Below are 19,318 nucleotides of genomic sequence, written 5' to 3'. Positions count from 1 at the left end.
GCACACAAAAGGCTTATTTCTCTCAAATTTTGTTCACAAATTTGTTTAAATCCGTGTTAGTGGAGAACTTGAGAAATTGTGATGGTTAAGTGTCTCATTTGTGATTATTACAGCAGAATAAAATGCAGCTAATATTGCGATTCATGTTTCTGACCCACCATACGGATTGTCCCATTTTTGTATTGCAATATATTGAATTTAGATATATCAACCATCCCTAATATGTATTATAATTCATAGGACATGAAAAAAAATTGTGATTTCACATATGCTTCTCGGCATGTTGACAGTGGCTCTTTTACACATGAAATGAAACCAAAGGGACTTAAGAATTTTGTATAAATATTGATTTAATATTTTGTATTTTTATGTAATTACGTATGTTTTAATAACATTTTGTAGACCACATTTTATTTGCTGCATGTGTGTGATTCAGACATACCAACATATGTCATATAAAATGCTAAACTTCCACAAAGGTTCCACACTAAGTTATTCATCTCCCACACCGTTTGTCCGATTTACATGAAACTTGGTACACATATCCAACTGACCATACTCTACAAATTTGCCATAAGGACCCTCAAGGTTTGCCTGGAAAATTTTTGAGATATTTTGAATTATTTATCTCCTCCTACACCGTTTGACCAATTACCACCAAAATCCGTCAGTAGCATCTATGGTCCTACGCTCTTTCAGTTTTGTTCATAGATTGTTGATATCTACTGTAGTTTTGAAGATATTAACTCTTAAAGTTGTGAAGGAGGCGTGGCCTATAAGCTAAATTGTTATAACTTTGTGATAAATGGTCCAATCATCATAAACTTGGACAACATGTTCACATATAATGAATGAACATGTGTGCAAAGCCATTCAAATATTGACCAATAGGGGGCACCACAAAGGCCATAAAACTGTATCTCCTAATCCAATAGGTGAAATTGACCATGTCCTAGTCAAAATCTGAAGTTTGGTCGTCATTAGTGAAAGTGGGCGTGGCCTATGACATTTTGGCTTATAACTCAAAGAGAATTTCACCAATCGCTATGAAACTTGGCAATCCTGTTCCAACCTTTATGTGGAACATGCGCACCAATTTCCATACAGATCCGACCAGATTTTACCCAACAGCAGCATTTTGAGTGTACAGCTAGACACAATAAAGCCAATATGAAGTTGGATAGTGACACCTTTTAACTTGCGATTACATTGTTCAGCATCAGAACTTGATAGCTTGGGGCTCGATGGCTCAACAGCCTAATATGACAAAACTGATAGTAATCTTCAAGCAAACTTCCACGTTTCAGCTCTGGCTGCTGTACTGGCATGAACCCAGCCATTGCCGCCAGCGGCTATATTTAATTAGTAGTTAGATTTATTATTGAGCATTAAAAAAATAGTTAAGGTACATACCTTTATTATTGGGGAATGAACTGAATGGCTTTTTATTACATTTGACTTAATGGGGCCTTCGAGGATTGGGGCATTTCAGGGATATACCCTTGCTGTCAGCTCCCGACAGCATCCTAGTTTAAAACAGTAAAAAAGCATGCCTAAAACAAGCCTAAAAACTCAGCAAAGCACTATAGTCTGGCTTTGCTACTAGTGATTTACCAAGGGTGTAGTTATAGTTAATTAGGTGGTTATACTACTGTGAATTTGGTTATAGTATATACACTATTTCTGTTGGCTATTCTTGAAATCAATAAACAGATTGAAAAATAAAATTATAAAAAAAATAATAAAATTATAGACACAGGACACCGGAGATGCTTTAACTATTTAAATTGTCTAAATCACCGCATACAATAAAGGGGCGACAGCATAACTATCTGGAAAATATTGAATAACAGAACTGTCAATGGCTATGTATAAACTTGCAAAGCGCTGAGTCGCACTACATGGAGTCGTAATAAAGTGTATGATGTGTTGTACAATGATTATACATATGCCACGAACAGAGGTCTTGAAGTACACTGAAGCACACTGAGGCCAAGCATCTGTGAGAACAAAAACAACAGGCAAAAAAAAAAATGCTTTAACTATTTAAATTGTCTATATCACCGCATACAATTCAGTTGTTATGGTATGTTTTGACTTTGACTTTAGAAGACAGGATCATTGTACAAAAAACTGTGGCTAGTTACAGGTCGCACAGCAACCATGCACTGCTTAGCATACTGCTACCAGTAGTATTTTGCTAACCTAGGCTATATTAAACCTGCAGCAATATATGAATCAAATACATGACTAGAAAAGAAAGACTTGCACTTACTTGTGATAAAATGTCTTCCACAAACTTGCTCGTGCTCCGTTGGTTGCCAATCTTTTCCCAACCTTGGGACAGCTAACGGAATTGTATCCAATTCCAGACACTGTATCCAATTCCGGCCACTCGGTCACTCGCGTAATTTCCGGTGTTTACCGGCATTTTTATATGGAGTTCCCAACCGAAAGCTAAGTGACGTAAATTCATACACATTTCAGAAGCTAGGTATCAAATTTCATAAATATCTATACACATTTAAGCATATAAAACACTAAATTATGAACTTCGTCACGAACAAGAAGCGGGAAGCCTTAAATCCCACTTTGGCCAACAGTTACTTCATGTAGAGAATCGGTATTGGCTGATAAATGGAAAAATAAGAGCTTTGAGTACATAGCCTGCACTTCTTACAAGTATCTGTAACAATGTGAAGGTACAGGAAGGGTTAATAAAGGGTTAATATCGAGTATATGAATACACCGACACAGACGAAAGTAAGTGTCTGGAATTGGATACGAATTTTGAATCTCAAAAATAGGTGCACTATCATCCATTTGCAGGGACTGGAAGAAAATCAATTGCAAGTTAAGGTAAAAGTGATATTAAACTTTAAAAAAGACAGATGGAGGATTGTTAATTTATGAGAAACTTCAACGAAAACAGTACAGGATGAAATATATTGGTATATGATTGTGATTTCTTGGTCATATGCTGTCCGGAATTGGATAACCTGATGTTAAACAACCAGATAAGCGTACCACCAACCCTGGCTCAGCATCTTTTTCTCTCCTCAAGCTTTGAATCCAAAGACGCCTTTGGGATGACTTAATTTTTAAAGAAGGGAAACGTGAAAAATCCTAAATCACTGCCGGGCTTACATGTGGCCTTACATCCCCACACAGCACAACTTTTGGGCATTTTCCACCTCGCGTGGTCTTTGCTCTGCGTGTTATCCACCCGGAAGTCTGTTGAAGCCGTTTGTTTACAAACATTCTGATTCGTCGTATTGGGAAAAAAAATGGAGAAAGTGCAAATGAGAAGAAACACTCGCACTCACTTAGATGCATATTTATTGTAGGATTAAATGGGTATACAGTTTAATTGGAAGCATGTGGACAAGATGAACCGAACACTACACATTTCTACAAATATACTGTAATTTGGGGTGAATACCTCACATTGAATCACCAAGAGTAGAACATTCTTTCATTCAATAAAATGTCCAAACCAAGAACTTAAATGCACCAAGGCAACATGGCTATCTTAAACAATGGCCTCCAATGAAGTTAAGCAATTACCACACTTCTTCCTGCTGCACTGCCTTAACTGTGATGATGCAACACTGAAGGTTCCTTAGAAACTTGACATGAAGCGTTTGCAGTAAAATTATACATCCTTAGAAATTTTTATTGAATGCAATTTGAATAGTGCAATGAATGCTCATTCAATGCAATTACAACTGGTGATGGCCAGTTGATGATCTGTGGTGGAGAGTAAGTAGTTATTGATGGTGTTTGATATCATTACAGTAGACTTAGCTTCAATGAGAAATATGGAACAGGGTACCAGACACAGACAGCATCAACAGGTCTCATCTGAAGGACTGAATTCAGTGTTTGCTTGATTTAAACCCACACAATGAACAGAGGAGATGACTTTATATGAAAGAACATATTTATTACTAAACTAAAGTGCATTCAATAATCAGGTGATGACAAGTGAATGTGATATATACAAGAGGTAGATCTATGATTGAATTGTTTGACCTCAGAAGACTTGGATTATGCTGCATGAGCTGTATGGAGTAATTTTATAGTTATTTTTTGTTCTTTTTGGAACTCTAAAGAATTGGTCTCCACGGACTTCAATTGTTATGGAGAATGCTGCGAGATGGTTATGCTGGCAACCTCCCTGTGTGTTATATATGGACTAATAAACTTCACCTGTGTTCCAACTGGCATGGGGGTGAGTAGATGATGACAGAATTTTCATTTTTGGGTGAACTATTCTTTTAAAATCACCATCACCAACGATATGCATGATTCACTTGCCAATCATTATGGCTGGAGAGATTGTTAGGAGGACAATATTGCAGAATGATGGGACTGGATGCAATGCAAACAATTGCCTGGCGGGGGACATGGGAGCCAGGGGCCAGTTGCACAAAACACATTAAGTTTTCTCCTTAAGTATGACACTTAAGGCTTAATTTCTCCTTAGCTGAGGGACTTACTTACGGGTGTTGCACAGAATCCCTTAAGGTTTCCTTAGTTAAGGAAAAACGTTAAGGCATTTACTGCATTGAAAGAGATTTTACAGCGGTACAATTCTACAGTTTCCATGGAGACCGTTTGTTTGCTTGTACTTGCGCTTGTGATACCTGTTATCGCCTCACCTATTATCGTCTCACAAAGTTGGCCTATAGATAGTAAAAAAAATGGCAGAAGAAAAGAAGACAAGAACACCAAATTGGTCAGAGGAGGAAAAGATTATACTTCTGCATGCATTTTCAAATTTGTGGAGGGACGTTTTTTAGGTTGTGTTCATTTCACGAAAAAAATGGCAAAATCGTGTCCATGTACACAAATCAATAGATTCAATTTTTGTGACTATTTCACAAACTGCCGTGAGACCGTGTTGAGTGGCAACATGAGGGTCATGGTTAACAAGCCGATCAATGGTGTTAAACAAAAACCTTAGGTTCTTCAGGGCCCCACTGGTAGTGTCAACATTTGATAAAGTCTCCCCAGCAGCATTGTGTTGGAGGATGAATGGGGATCACATGCATAACTTCTAGGACTGTCCAATATTACAAGGATTTTAGCAAAATATAAAAAAGAAATTGGAAATTGGATTCATACAATATGTAAATTGGATGAAGGTACACCCACCGACCCTAACTCAATGGCCACAGAGACTGAAACAAGTCTACACAATGGAATGTATGACAGCACAACTACAATTGAAGACAGAGACTTTTACACAAAGACGGATTCCAATAATACTATACTTGAGTGCGTGAATGACCATACGGATAAGGATTTGATTGGATATGTACCTTAACTTCCCCTCTCTCCCTTGTTTTTTTTTCATTTTTTTCCTTTCCTTCTCTCCCCTTCCCCTCCCCTCAATGTACTGTCGAGTAAGTTTTGAGAACAAAAAAAACAACAACCTAGGATTGCATTTGTTAACGGATATTAGATCAACAAAATAAGCCGCTCTAGCATCCTTGATTTTCTTTGGTTAAGAGAGATAAGTAGGTCTTTCATATGCAGATGGTGGACTTGTAACCTGGTACTTTTCCATTTGTGCTGTGCCCTTCTACATTATCCTAGACCTAGACTTAAAAGAGGCGACAACATCTACAATTGATAGACAAATATTGTTGAGAAATTTACCAAATCATCAATATGAGAGAGTTGTGACATATACTGACTCCGATCCTTAAATAAAGAGCAGAGCATAAATAAGAGCAGATTGATTGTTGAAGATATGGTAGCATACAGTTCAATTTTGAGGAGGTAATCTTGAGAGTGACATAGAAGAGAATACATTTGAGGTCTGAAATAAATTCCAACATATTGACAGAGTTTGGCAGAGTTTGTCAAGCCCAGGATAAAAACCAAATCAAGGAATGATAGATTACAGTACTGAGAATGATAGATTGCAGTACTGAAAATTGGCAAAGTGACATTTTTGGGTCATAAGGTGGTATATTTATTTGTTGATTGATTTTTATTTATTCATTTCTGTGCTTTGTTATCTGAGTTTTCTTAACATTCTAAATCTTATAATTTATTTACTTTATTTAATTATAATTTGTTCTCTTTTTTTCCTTTTTTCCTTTTTTCTCTCCAGATGTTTAGTTGTTGCATCACTGTCGATTGTAATGGACTGAGCGTTTCCTTATACTTACACATACATAGATGCTATGACATTTTTCACAACATATTTATGTGATTGTGTGCAATCATTTCTTTGAGTATATTACATGCTATATGTGTCATGTGTCATGTGGCCCCTGTGTATTGTTGAATTTGTCTGTGTTTGTGTTTAAAAGCATAATAAAAAATATTGTAAAAAAAAAAAAAAGAAGGGTGTGGCCCTGGTTGTGGGTGAAATCCTACGTGTTGTACAAAGTTAAAGGATGCAGTGATATTTAAAAACTCTGAGAGGTGATCAACATGAATGTTGACATCAACAAACAGAGAATTCAGATAAAAAAAATTACAGTTTGGTTTGGGGGGACAGTAAACAACAATGCAGCAGACCGGGATGACATAGTCAATATTGAAAATAAGCATTTCAAAACTGGTAAGATTGTCAAAAATTTTAGGGGTGCAATTGAAATGTTTTTTGAAAACCCAGGACACAGTTAAATAAGCTGGCTTCATTCACTACTAGACCTTAACCAGGTTTCCATGAGGAGTAAAAAGTACATTTCATGGCCTGCAATAAAATCATTTTTCCTGACTTTACCCTTAAATTTCCCCTTAAGTAGCTAGAAGTAAGTTAGAAAAAAAAAATCCTAACTACAACGTCACATCCATATTCTGTACCTGTTTGTTTCAACTCTTTCTTGAAGCTCTAGCTGCTTATATTGAATGAAATATTCAAATACAAGACGCCATGTTTTTATGGTTGCACCATTACATCAAATGGAAAAAATCTAGATGTTTGTGCATCATTATATACACATTTCCCTGTAATTCAGCATAACACATTTGGTGTCTTTGGAAAACTTGTTATCTTGACTAGAATTTAAAATAAAGTTCTGTGGGTTTCAACAAAGCTTGGCCGTGCGACCTGCGTTTGTAATGATGGACCCAGTGGCGGGGGCGGCAGGGAAGAAGAGGTTAAGATGAAGGTCTTATTAGATATTCATCTAGCGTTCAAGAAGGCTAATTTGGCGTGTGGCACACTTGTCATATTTTGGGCAAGTGGTGGACTTGTGGGGGAGTAGCAGATGAAACAGCTGGCCCATTGACACAAGAGGTAGTAGAGGGGTGGCAGGGTGAGGAGAGCTTCTCTAGCACCTGGAACCTGTTTTCCAGGTGTAAGCTCTCTTGAGGAGAGAGACAGGAGGAGCTCCTCCCCTTTCATCCTCCCGCCTAGACAGTGGAATTTTCTGGCTCAACCTGACACAGCCAATACAGTTAGGGGGTCAGAGATGAGGGGGCATAGTTCCAAGCAGACAACAGAATAAAATCCAAGTAAAACAGAGGATGCTGATCCCAATAAAATCCAAAGCAAACACAGGTCAGTAGAATGATACAAAAGTGTGACTCTAAGAACACAAAATAAAACTAGGGAATAAAAGACACTAAAACCGGGGAGCAATAGAAGTGAGGCGGTAACACTTTACAATAAGGGTCACTAAATTAAGGGTTAACTAAGGGTAACCCTTAATTAACAGTTAACTAATGTGTAATTACTAATGGTGTTCATGTTAACTAAGGTATTAATTTATACATTATTTAATAGTTTATAAAAATTACTATTAATTAATGTATAAATGAATACCTTAGTTAACATGAACACCATTAGTAAATGATTACCAGACACATTAGTCAACTGTTAATTAAGGGTTAGTTAATGCTTAGTAATAAGCATTAACTAACCCTTAACTTAGTGACCCTTATTGTTAAGTGTTACCAGTGAGGCCAGCACAAAGGCAATAAGGCCATGAAATGGCACTTATGCGTAAGTGTGAATTTGAAGCCAAAAAGCTGATGTTGGGGAAAGTGAAATCTGGATTGAAAACTTACTGCCAAGTGCCTGGAAAAATGGGTGGGAGAGAAGGCCATGCCAAGCTCCAATTAAACATTTAATTTAATTTGATTTTCACCAAAGGTACATACACCAAAAAAATTTGACTCAAGACCTTTCTAAGTTTCCAATTTTAAGTTGCTGTAACACATTAACTCTTAGTCTCATTCACAGTATCATTGTTTATTTCCATGTCAACATTATCAGCATTTCTCTGGTAGACAATTTAATGGGGAATATCACTGAATATGCTCTTCCAATGGACTAGGACAGTTCAGTCCGGAAAACCTGGAGCTGCGCTATACTTTATGGAACCATGAATGAGCTTTACGTTCTTGTAATACTAACAATTCTGAAACAGCACATAAAGCCCAATGGGGTATAAGAGCACAAATGACAAATGTATGGGTCCACAGTCATTATCCTATTCATTGTCTATGAAGCAGCTTCAGCTTTTCCATCAAGGAGACTAAAGTGTCTTTGGCCACTGGAATAACATAGAAATTATTCTACTCAGTGAAATTCTAATTAAGTGCATTTGTTAAATTACCATTCAAGAATGTGTATTCCAATGGGATTGCCTCTTGCATTGATAGATCTGTGTTTATGGGTATTAAGAAATATTTTTATTGATTTGTATATATTGTACCTTTATTCAAAATAAATCAGATTTGAATTTTGACTCAATGTGTACAGTTTTTCAGTCAGAGTATACCTTTTAGATGTTTCTGTGTCCTATTTACCTTGGATTTGGTGTCGGGAGCCCTTCAGTAAGTAAAAAGTAAAAATTAAGATTGTAAGTGACCTGATCCAGTTTCCTCAGTCACAACTAAACTCAACTGGTTATATTGAGGTAAAGCTTTATATTCTGTTTGTCTTTAAAGAGTATGCAAACCCTGATCCTTATTATTGAACACCCAAAATGAATTGTTGCATTTACCAAATTGCAACAATTTCTTGTTCTTCTGGTCATGCAACCTGATCAGCATTTGAAACAATGTAACTCTATATCATCAGCATACTCTAAATGTTATTATAACTATTTGGTGTGGCACCCCCAAGAATATGGAGCATCTAATGTGACAACCTTTTTATAAACTGATTCAGTTATTAATTATCGATTAACTAATAGATACATTTAGAAATATTAAGTGTACATTTATGTTTAAATGACACAATTAATACAACTGTTAATAAAAGCTGTTAATAAAGCACAAACTAAAATGTTCATTTGTCAATGAACATTTTAGTTAGTAAAGACAATTAAAGTTTCTACATATCATGTCCTGCTTATCATCTCATGGCTGTAATAAACTGTTTTTCCATATTTTCCATATGATATTTTGTGAACTTTGAAAATTGAGAATGAGAATTTTGAAATCATTGCATTACCTTCGCTGATAAACTTTACCATATAGTTTAAAAAGGCTCCTGATAATGGACGTAGCCTATGGATGCAGCCTAGTAAGCATTCTTTGAATATAACTGATGTGGTGGTCATATTAGCCAATGAAAACGATTTCTATGCCGAAAAAGGTCCATAGAACTGGGTTGGGAGTCGTATATGCACATATGGTGCTCGCTAGTGTTAGCAGCATGCTATAGGCTCCTAACTGCAGCGAGAAATCACTGGCTACCCCATTCAAAATTTTCTGCTGCTGCTGAAGAGAGCATTCCCCTAGTGTGCAATATTTTAATACTGTATATTAGTGTTTCCATAGTGAATAGGTTTTCAATAATGTATATGAAAGCATTTCAATAGTGTTTATACGATCATTTCAATCATGTGTGAGAGGTTTTCAGTAGTGTAAAGCAGTGATTCTCAAACGTTTTCATATCAAGGACCCTTAATTTAGTACCCATTAGGGCCATGGACCCCCATTTGATGAGATATTGTCTCTTGGACCCAAATGAGAATATTTCTATTGTTAGATACAGTATGAATTCCCTGACTATCTGTATTGTAGGAAGAGAGATAACAGTGAAACTATCAAAATAGTCATTCTTCTACATTCTCTAATTGTGCTTCTTGTAAATTAAATAATGAAGTTTAACACTCAATTTGCTGGGGAACCCCTGAAACCCCCTCAAGGACCCCACTTTGAGAACCACTGGTGTAAAGCATTTCAATAGTGAATATGAAAGCATTTCATTAGTGTTTATAAGAACATTTCAACAGTGTATATGAGAGATTATCAATAGCGTATATGAGAGGTTTTCAATAGCATATGGGAGGTTTTCAGTAGTGTATGAGTGTTTTTAAGTGGTGTATATGAGCATAACACATAATCCAGCAAAAGGTGTCAGGCTTGTTTTGTCAGTGACTGTAATGTTTGAAAAGTTTTGACATTTTCCACAAATGTTCCAAATAACGAAGTAAGAATTACATGAAAATGTATGTCACTTCTCTAAATATTTTTGCTAATTCTGCTAATTACTCACCTCCACTTCTCCTATTGTTTTATGGGTAACACTTTACAATAAGGGTACATTAATTAAGGGTTAGTTAATGCTTAATAAGCATTAACTAACCCTTAATTAACAGTTAATTAAGTTAGTTAATTAATTTATACTTTATTTAATAGTCATCTTTATAAACTATTAAATAATGTATAAATTAATACCTTAGTTAACATGAACACATTAGTAAATTATTACCAGACACATTAGTTAACTGTTAATTAAGGGTTAGTTAATGCTTATTAAGCATTAACTAACCCTTAATTAATGTACCCTTATTGTAAAGTGTTACCACTTTATGTGTAGGTATTTTAAATAGGCACTATCTAAAGCTTTATAGAACACCTCTATGTAGCTTTATTCTTACTTTACCAATACAGTAGCAAACAACAAATGAAAATTTCATAACCAAATACATTATGAATAATAAATTAAAGGGATACAAACACTGAAATTATGATATCTTTACCACACATTCTGAAAGCCACAAAAATGTGATGGAGGACATATGTATAATTTCAACTGTATAATTCACGGATGAACATAGAGTGTACAATATTAACAAAGTTGAAAAATACTTATGTGCTCCTCCTCCTGTGCATAAACCAAAGTGAAACAAGGAACAATTACATAATATTCTTTCACAATAAATTTTGACCTATTGCTGCTATGTTAACATTTGTGTTCTGACCACAAGTGCTCTTTATTAAATATGTACAAAACAAGTGACTCTAATCTCGTGTTTTCATTACTGAACTAAAATACATAAATATAACTATTTTACACATAAATTATTTAGTCTATTATATACTGTCAATCCTATATTATGGAACACAGCACGTCTGGAACACCTCTTTTTAGCTCAGATTTTGTAGATGTAAAAACAATCTTGTGCAATACTGAAGGGAATCTTTACATAATGCATAATACAAAGTATTTATCAAAGTATTATTATTAGTTGTTAGTTATTAAAGTAATGTAGTGGGTTACTTCATATTTTACTCAAGGTATTGATTGATTCATAACAATAACATCAAAAACTATGGGGCTTAGGTGCCGCTTTTAATGACACCTTAAATTTAATTTGGAAATGACAAATGCATTAACATGTTACATCCCCTTTAATGATTAGGCCATAATTAGGTTAATATACCAAGGTCAAGCCTTCAACAAGGTGTCCTGTTCCTAGTTAAGAGAGGTATGTGCTACTCTCTATGCAAATATTACTTCATATACACTTTTTCCAACGTAAAAATGAGTACATGAGATGGATGCTTTGACTGGGCACTATTGATACAGTATTATAGCAGAAGTACTGTTGTGTTTTAAGTTTTATTGATGTGATTGGTGAGGAGAAACTTGCTGGTGTGTGTGGGCGGGGGAGGGGGGGGGGTACTACAGTATAAATGCAAATACCGTTCAGACTAGTTATATGCAACTTTTAGCTTATAGGTCCTCAGGTGATCAATGTTAGCAATGCCCCTTCTTTCTATCTCTTGGGACAACAGGGGGCGGGGGGCAGGCGCCCTCCAAAACCCACTACTATTGTCATGGCTTTCTATGCACCTAGACTGTATATACCTTTGAACAGAGAGGAAATCCAAGTGGTGCTTTGTGACTGTTACAACTTTCCTGAGTTACGAAAAGTCAAAAAAACATAAAAGGATATAAAACACAAAACTACTCATCTTTTAAATAGCATGACTCTGTTGACAGCCTTTGCAAAGTCTTTGGTCACATTCCAATGTGTGGTTCCCTGGAATGGGAATGCTGACGAGCAACTTGGCCCTCTGGAATAATCTATGCCGCTGAGAAGTTTGATCTAATGGAGTCCTCTCGTAATTGACGGTGCTTCCCAATGTCGCACTCCTCCCTTTGTGTGCGACGCTCAATGGTTATTCTGTAGTTTTTCCTGCAGAGGAATGAATCAGATCAGCCAGTGAGGTGCTGTTGTGAGTTTGCTCTTGACAAATTCATTGAGAGAGTTGCAACAAGAGACTTTGTTTTAAGCTTTCAGACATGATAGCATTCGAATGTTCAATTCATAGGCATGAAGCACACATTATGTTATGTTTAGGGACTGTAACAACGCATTATGTAATAACACTGCATTATGTAATAACACAACAAAATGTAATACATTTTCACTTCATTATGTAATAACACCCGCATTTTGTAATAATCTGCCACATTTTGTAATACACAGCTTGAACGCAATATGTAATAAATTTTCCCGCAATGCGGTGTGTGTGTGTGTGTGTATGTGTGTCTCCTGACATTTGTGTGTCTCTATGAACCCTCAAGTACAGTTTCTATTAAGCTAAGGAATACAGTGACACTTAATGTAGTTTTGACCAATGAAAGATACTACTAATCTACTGAACTAATAGTATCTTTTTAAAATGAATTTTGAATCAGTATGATTCATGCTAGAATGCATAAAATAAACATTGTTGTTATAATGTTATAACGATTTTTATGAATGAAGACATCCATTTTGGTTGGTTATTACATAATGCACCATATTATTACATTTTCATCAAAAAAAAGTGCAACTCCCGTATTTTGTAATAACCACCGCAATATGTAATAATTTATTACAAAATGCAGGGAAATTTATTACATATTGCGTTCAGGCTGTGTATTACAAAATGCGGCAGATTATTACAAAATGCGGGTGTTATTACATAACGAAGTGAAAATTTATTCCATTTTGTCAAGTTATTACATAATGCGGTGTTATTACATACTGCGTTGTTACAGGGACGTTTTAAAACTGTAGCACTAAGAACTGTTGATGCTTTGTAAATTGACAAAACTGTAGATGTCATGGCTGCAGGACTGTTTGTCTGATGTGAGCACTTAAGCAAGCAGTGCTAGCATAAAATTTGAATTCAGCTATAAAAAAGTGGAACAGTTCATCTGCAAAGAATTTGGTGACACCACAGTGCTATATTTATCAAGTGTATAATTCTCATGTTTATATTTTAATATGTTAAATAATCAGAGTGACATGCTGAAATACCAACATTCTTCAAGAATCAATTGGTATGTCAAGTATGATTTGATTAAACTGAATGGTTAAAAACATTTTGTCCATATTGAAATAAATGCTCATAAATATCCTCGCTGTTGAGTGTGACCACACCCTTTTTAATGCATTGAATTTGTATGTCAAAAATGACCTGGAATGGCTCAAAATGACAGATGACAAGAACTGAAATCAAAATCAATGCTCAATTCTGAATATAGACTTATACATATAGAGGGCCATCATTTTGCCACACTCATTGGAACCCCACAAACTCCCAAAAAAATGTTTGTGGTCAATGTCATCCGAAACCTAAGTTTATCTCGCTCGTACTTACGACTTACGACTTATTTTGGAGTAGGATTTCCACAACCTAAACTAAATTAATGAATGTCATGGCTTTATCTGGCAAAAGAATATTTAATTCTGCTGTGGCTTTCATGAGATATTAAGCTAATTATTGTTAGAATAAGAACGATGCGCATGACACAACGGGCATTGGAAGTTCAACCGAATCAAGCATAAATAAAAGGTTTCACTGTCTCAATTAATTAACTATTAACGCCCGCTGTAAATCATAATGGAAATCTAAGGTCTGTCCTTTAAATGCTTCTATAAAATGTCATGGGCGCTCTCGAGGCGGTCGCTGTCCCAGGTCCTGACTCTCTCAGCTTGTGCACACCACTTTCCACGTGAGCGAAGCTGCCACATGATGACTGTGCTGCTCCAGTCTCACGTGAGTAGTGCACCTACAAAGTGTCGAGCCGCAGACAGCAACCACTATATTAATTGAAGAGTAAAAGTTTATATAGTCAAAAGTTTATAGCGAGTTAGTAAATTGTACGTATGAGATAAACATTTGGCTGACATTGACTGCAAACATTTTTTTCCCCCTTGCCTCTCAGGGCTTCTGTACTGAACAGATGCTGAACAGGCTCGGTTCTAAGGGTGGGCCCAATTATCTTGGTGCCCCTCACAGGTGAAATAGCTTCACAAGGGGCCTGGGTGCAAGAAATGATATGGGGCCCCTGGGATATGGGGCACGTCCCCTTTATCCCAACTTACAACACACAAATGGACTGAATTCATGTCAATTCCGTGAATAATGAGTATTAAGTTTACACAATTACACTTTACAGTGAATATAAAATTGAAACTTTTAAGGAACATTTTAAAATTAGCACCTCTGAAACATCTTTACATGCACAAACACAGATCTACTTGCTACACACACCTCTGCCTTGCCTTTATAAAATGGCCACCATCAATTAACTCAGCAGCGCTTTTCAGATCTCTAATAAGGAGTCAGCACTGGTATGGAGTGAATGAAATCTAGCATAAATTTATTGTAAGAGAGCATCAAAAATTTTACGAATGGTGTATTGCATGGATGAAGAGGGAGGAAAGTAACATCAGCTAGCTAACAGATAGAGCTAGATAGCAAATTGGCTAATAATTCATATTAATATTACTAATATTAACTTGACTGTAATTCGTTGCTAGGCTGTTGACTGTAATTCGTTGCTAGGCTGTTGAAACAGTGTAAGCAGAGGTGACAAAAAATGTTGTATATTTATTAATAAATTCCAATTATTCAATGAACTATTCCAATACAATTTGATGATCGAAACTGTATGTTGATGCAATGCCAAAAAAACATGCTCATGATACACAGCTTCAGATAGCAGACACTTAACAAACTACACTTGTCAGTAATTGACATCTGAATGCCAGGGGGCCCATTTTGTATTTCAAGGGCCTGTGATGGGGCACCCACTGTCATGGGACTGGGTGCAGTCGCACCCCCTGCACCCCTGGGATTTACGACAGTGGTGCTCCTACCGAGATGAAGAACAAAAAAAATGTATGCATTCTGGATCTATATCCTCTGTAGTATTAGAGATGAAATAGCCAGATTATGTGTTTTGTACTCTAACATTAATTGTATCTCATTATCTTATGGAAATGGAAATGTTATATCTTTATATCTAATTTTGTACGGTAGAATTATATTTGCTATTGCCTATTATTGCTGACTTTTTGAAGTGCATTTGCAATGGGGAATGTGAACCTGTTGGATTCTCCGCTAATCTGCACCTGATTATTTAAAGACTTTTGGATTTTTGGAGCATTCAGCGATGATGCTGTGAGAGACACTATGCGTCACTATTGGCCGTGGATGCCAATGTAGTTTGCCAAGCGTAGTAGGTCATTTACCACTTCTGTGAGTTCAGTCTGAATGATATGAAATGACTTGAAGCCAGATTGAAACAGTCTGAATAGACCATTGCTGGAAAGATAATTAGTTGGCTAGCTACTATTCTTTACTGGACTTAAGAAAGAAAGGGTAGATTTGAAATTGGTCTGTAATTATTAAGGACACCAGGACTGTTTAAGCAAAAGTTTAATCATAGCTGCTTTAAAAGTTGAGGGCACAATGCCAGAGGAGAGTGAGGTTAATGATATTAAGTAGGGCTGGGCAATATATCGATATTATATCGTTATCATGATATGAGACTAGATATGGTCTTAGATTTTGGATATCATAGTATCGTGATATGGCATAAGTGTTGTCTTTTCCTGGTTTTAAAGGCTGCATTACAGTAAAGTGATGTCATTTTCTGAACTTACCAGACTGTTCTAGCTGTTCTATTATTTGCCTTTACCCACTTAGTCATTATATCCACATTACTGATGATTATTTATCAAAAATCTCATTGTGTAAATATTTAGTGAAAGCACCAATAGTCATCCCTACAATATTGTCACAATATCGATATCGAGGTATTTGGTCAAAAATATTGTGATATTTGATTTTGTCCATATCGCCCAGCCCTATTTCAAGCTATTTACAGTCAGTTAGTGTAGAGTGATACAGATCCTCTCAAATGGTGGAAGGAACATGAAATTGTCTTTCCAGCACTGAGCCACCTGGCAAAGAAGTATCTTTGTGTACCAGCCATCAGTTCCCCTTCCGAAAGGGTTTTCAGTTGCAGTGGAAACACTTGTTGGCCTGTTCTGTTGTTATTTTTCTTCTGTTTACATTTTTATTGTTATTTGCACAGCTGTGTATTTTGTTAAGCAGTAGAGGAAAACCTGTACCCTTTTAATTTAATATAGGTTATTTATTTTATATAATTTTTAATTTACATGTTGATATATTGTGCAGCTGTATATTTTAAAACAGAGAAGGAAATCCTGTCTTTGCATTTTATTTTGATCACAGTCTTGTTTTAATAAAAGTGCTTGTGACATCTCACATGTGGCTTAGACTTACAACTGAACATTTAGCCTACTTCGTAGAAAATACCGAGATATAGTATATCGTAGGGCTGGGCAATATATCAATATTATATCGATATCGTGATATGAGACTAGATATCGTCTTAGATTTTGGATATCGTAATATCGTGATATGGCATAAGTGTTGTCTTTTCCTGGTTTTAAAGGCTGCATTACAGTAAAGTGATGTCATTTTCTGAATTTACCAGACTGTTATAGCTGTTCTATTATTTGCCTTTACCCACTTAGTCATTATATCCACATTACTGATGATTATTTATCAAAAATCTCATTGTGTAAATATTTTGTGAAAGCACCAATAGTCATCCCTGCAATATTGTCGCAATATCGATATCGAGGTATTTGGTCAAAAATATTGTGATATTTGATTTGGTCCATATCACCCAGCCCTACTTACAACTGAACATTTAGCCCACTTCGTAGAAAATACAGAGATATATATCGTGTATCGCCATTCAGCCTAAAAATACCGAGATATGATTTTTGGTCCATATCGCCCAGCCCTAGTATATCGTGTATCGCCATTCAGCCTAAAAATACCAAGATATGATTTTTGGTCCATATCGCCCAGCCCTAATATTAAGCAATGGGTGTCCTAATATCATAACATTCTTAACGTTTTGCAGGGAGAGGGCAAGTAGGAAGGCTGTAGGTTTAGAGGTAAGTGCTAATTTGGTGAAGGCATCAAAAAAGACTGTCTCAAACTGTGAGAGTATGCAGGTGGTCTCCAAGGTACCTGGTGTGCATTCCAGAAAGGGATCAATACCCTCACCATACTCACCAATAATCTCTAGTATGGTCATTTTTGTGTTAAAGAATGTTATAATATAGCTAGCAGTAAACGAAGAGCTGAGTGTAAGGGTGTTACCCAGATGGGTAAACACAAACAAATTTAAACATCACTACAAATTGATCCATTATTACCTGAAAAAGTAGAATGCCATAAGCATTGCAGTCCCCAGAACAGCTCCAACTATAATCCCAGTCAGAGCTGATACTCCTAGTCCACCTGCTTGGAAGAGGAAGGGCAGTTATTGGTAAGGACAAATACCCCATCATACTTTACAAAATTCCAAGTCCAAATCATATTTTACAGGTTTCTATGAATAGTACTGTTAATTTACATGATTTGTCCGGTATCTCTGTGTGAGTTTTGTGTCTTCCTCTCAGAGTGAAATGGTCAATGTTGAAGGCTGGCAGCACCTGAAAACTTTGGTTTACCCCAAAGTAGTTGGCCACCACCTGAAAGTAGAATATCGCATTATAATCCAGTTGTACAGAACTAATTTCTAATTTCCACCAGCACCTGTACCATCTTTTTATTCCTGGGGTTATGACAGTTCTAACCATTGCATGGATTGCACTGAAAATATTTGCATTTTGGTTGTTCTTACCTCATAAGTTCCTGCCTCAACATTGGTCATAGCCATCAAAGAGAAATCTCCATTTCTGTCACCATTGACATCCATGGATACCTGGCCAGCGATTCCTGTCCACCACAATGAAAAGAACGAGAGCATCAATTAGCTAAATGGCTCACATACTCCAAAGAAAAGAGAGGGAGGGGAAAATTCCAGCTCAGCCAATATAATAGGAAATGTTATCCACAAACTAACGTTTGTGTTGGCTTGTGTGCCAAGAATTACAATTTCATGGCAGGATCTATATTCCAAAAATGTAAAATATTTCTTTTAACAAGAAAACACAACCCTGTTCTTAACAATTCCTGTGGAACAGAACATTGTTATTTCATGCTGAGACCTGGCAATGAGGAGTGTCTGCCCTTTAACCTACATCAGCAGTGAAAATCCATTTTGTAACAGGATTCTAAAGGAGTAGGCTGGCCAAGTGTTGACTTGTTTTATTCCTGTAAGACAGCAGGCAGTGTTGCTGTTTGAACTCCAGAGATTGATCCAATATCAAAGCTAATTTTGTTTTGTTGCTATCACTATTAACAAAACCCAGAACGTCATTAGACTGCAGCACTGGCACAGTTAAGGGAACAGATTGACTAGCTATGAATTAGAAGACAAACCTTGATTAAAAAAAAAAAAGTATTTAAGCATATGTATGATAAGACTGCAAGAAGGACGATAGAGAAGAAATGTTATACTATTTGTATAGTGAATATTGTCAGATGATGTCCTGTTGATTTGACTACAGCTGTCGTGATAAAACAATAGGATAATAATGGTCATTTGGTGCTAAAAACATACTGGACAGAGTACTTAAGACACATGAGCAATAAGGGAATTTGTCTTATTACAGAGGGGATTGTAAAGCCCACCAACTAATGAACATGTCTATGAAAACTTTCTGAGAAAGGACTTTACACAAACTGTGAAGAAACACAGTGTGTTATAATAGCAGAGCTTCATAACATCTGCATGGCACATTTATAAATACTGATTTATAAATGAAGTGAAGTTACATATAAGTGAAAAACATGCATTGGGCTTACAATTTAAACTTGCAATGTGAAGCTG

The 19,318-nt window shown here is 36.1% G+C and overlaps 1 protein-coding gene across 2 annotated transcripts in view; it reads right to left on the bottom strand.

Moving 5' to 3' along the window:
* Positions 1-7,896: 7,896 nt before the first annotated feature.
* Positions 7,897-19,318, bottom strand: part of npr3 (natriuretic peptide receptor 3) — a 41,118-nt gene continuing 29,696 nt past the window's right edge. Inside the window, exons 5-8 of one of the 2 annotated variants that reach the window (XM_071533130.1) lie at positions 18,227-18,321; positions 17,957-18,074; positions 17,757-17,844; positions 7,897-12,410 (exon numbers count right to left, since the gene is read on the bottom strand). In XM_071533130.1, coding sequence (XP_071389231.1) covers positions 12,299-12,410; positions 17,757-17,844; positions 17,957-18,074; positions 18,227-18,321 — 413 coding nt within the window. In that variant the 3' untranslated portion in view covers positions 7,897-12,298. The remainder of the gene's footprint in view (positions 12,411-17,756; positions 17,845-17,956; positions 18,075-18,226; positions 18,322-19,318) is intronic. The other variant, XM_071533138.1, reaches the window with a different exon arrangement.

The sequence above is a fragment of the Centroberyx affinis genome, unplaced genomic scaffold (genome assembly GCF_046629955.1).
Source record: "Centroberyx affinis isolate AG114_WGS23_722 - 3 ecotype Tasmania unplaced genomic scaffold, CSIRO-AGI_Caff_v1 ptg000161l_1, whole genome shotgun sequence".
NCBI lineage: Eukaryota > Metazoa > Chordata > Actinopteri > Beryciformes > Berycidae > Centroberyx > Centroberyx affinis.
The sequence above is the reverse complement of the archived record's forward strand: the minus strand, read 5'-3'. Positions and strand labels throughout refer to the sequence as shown.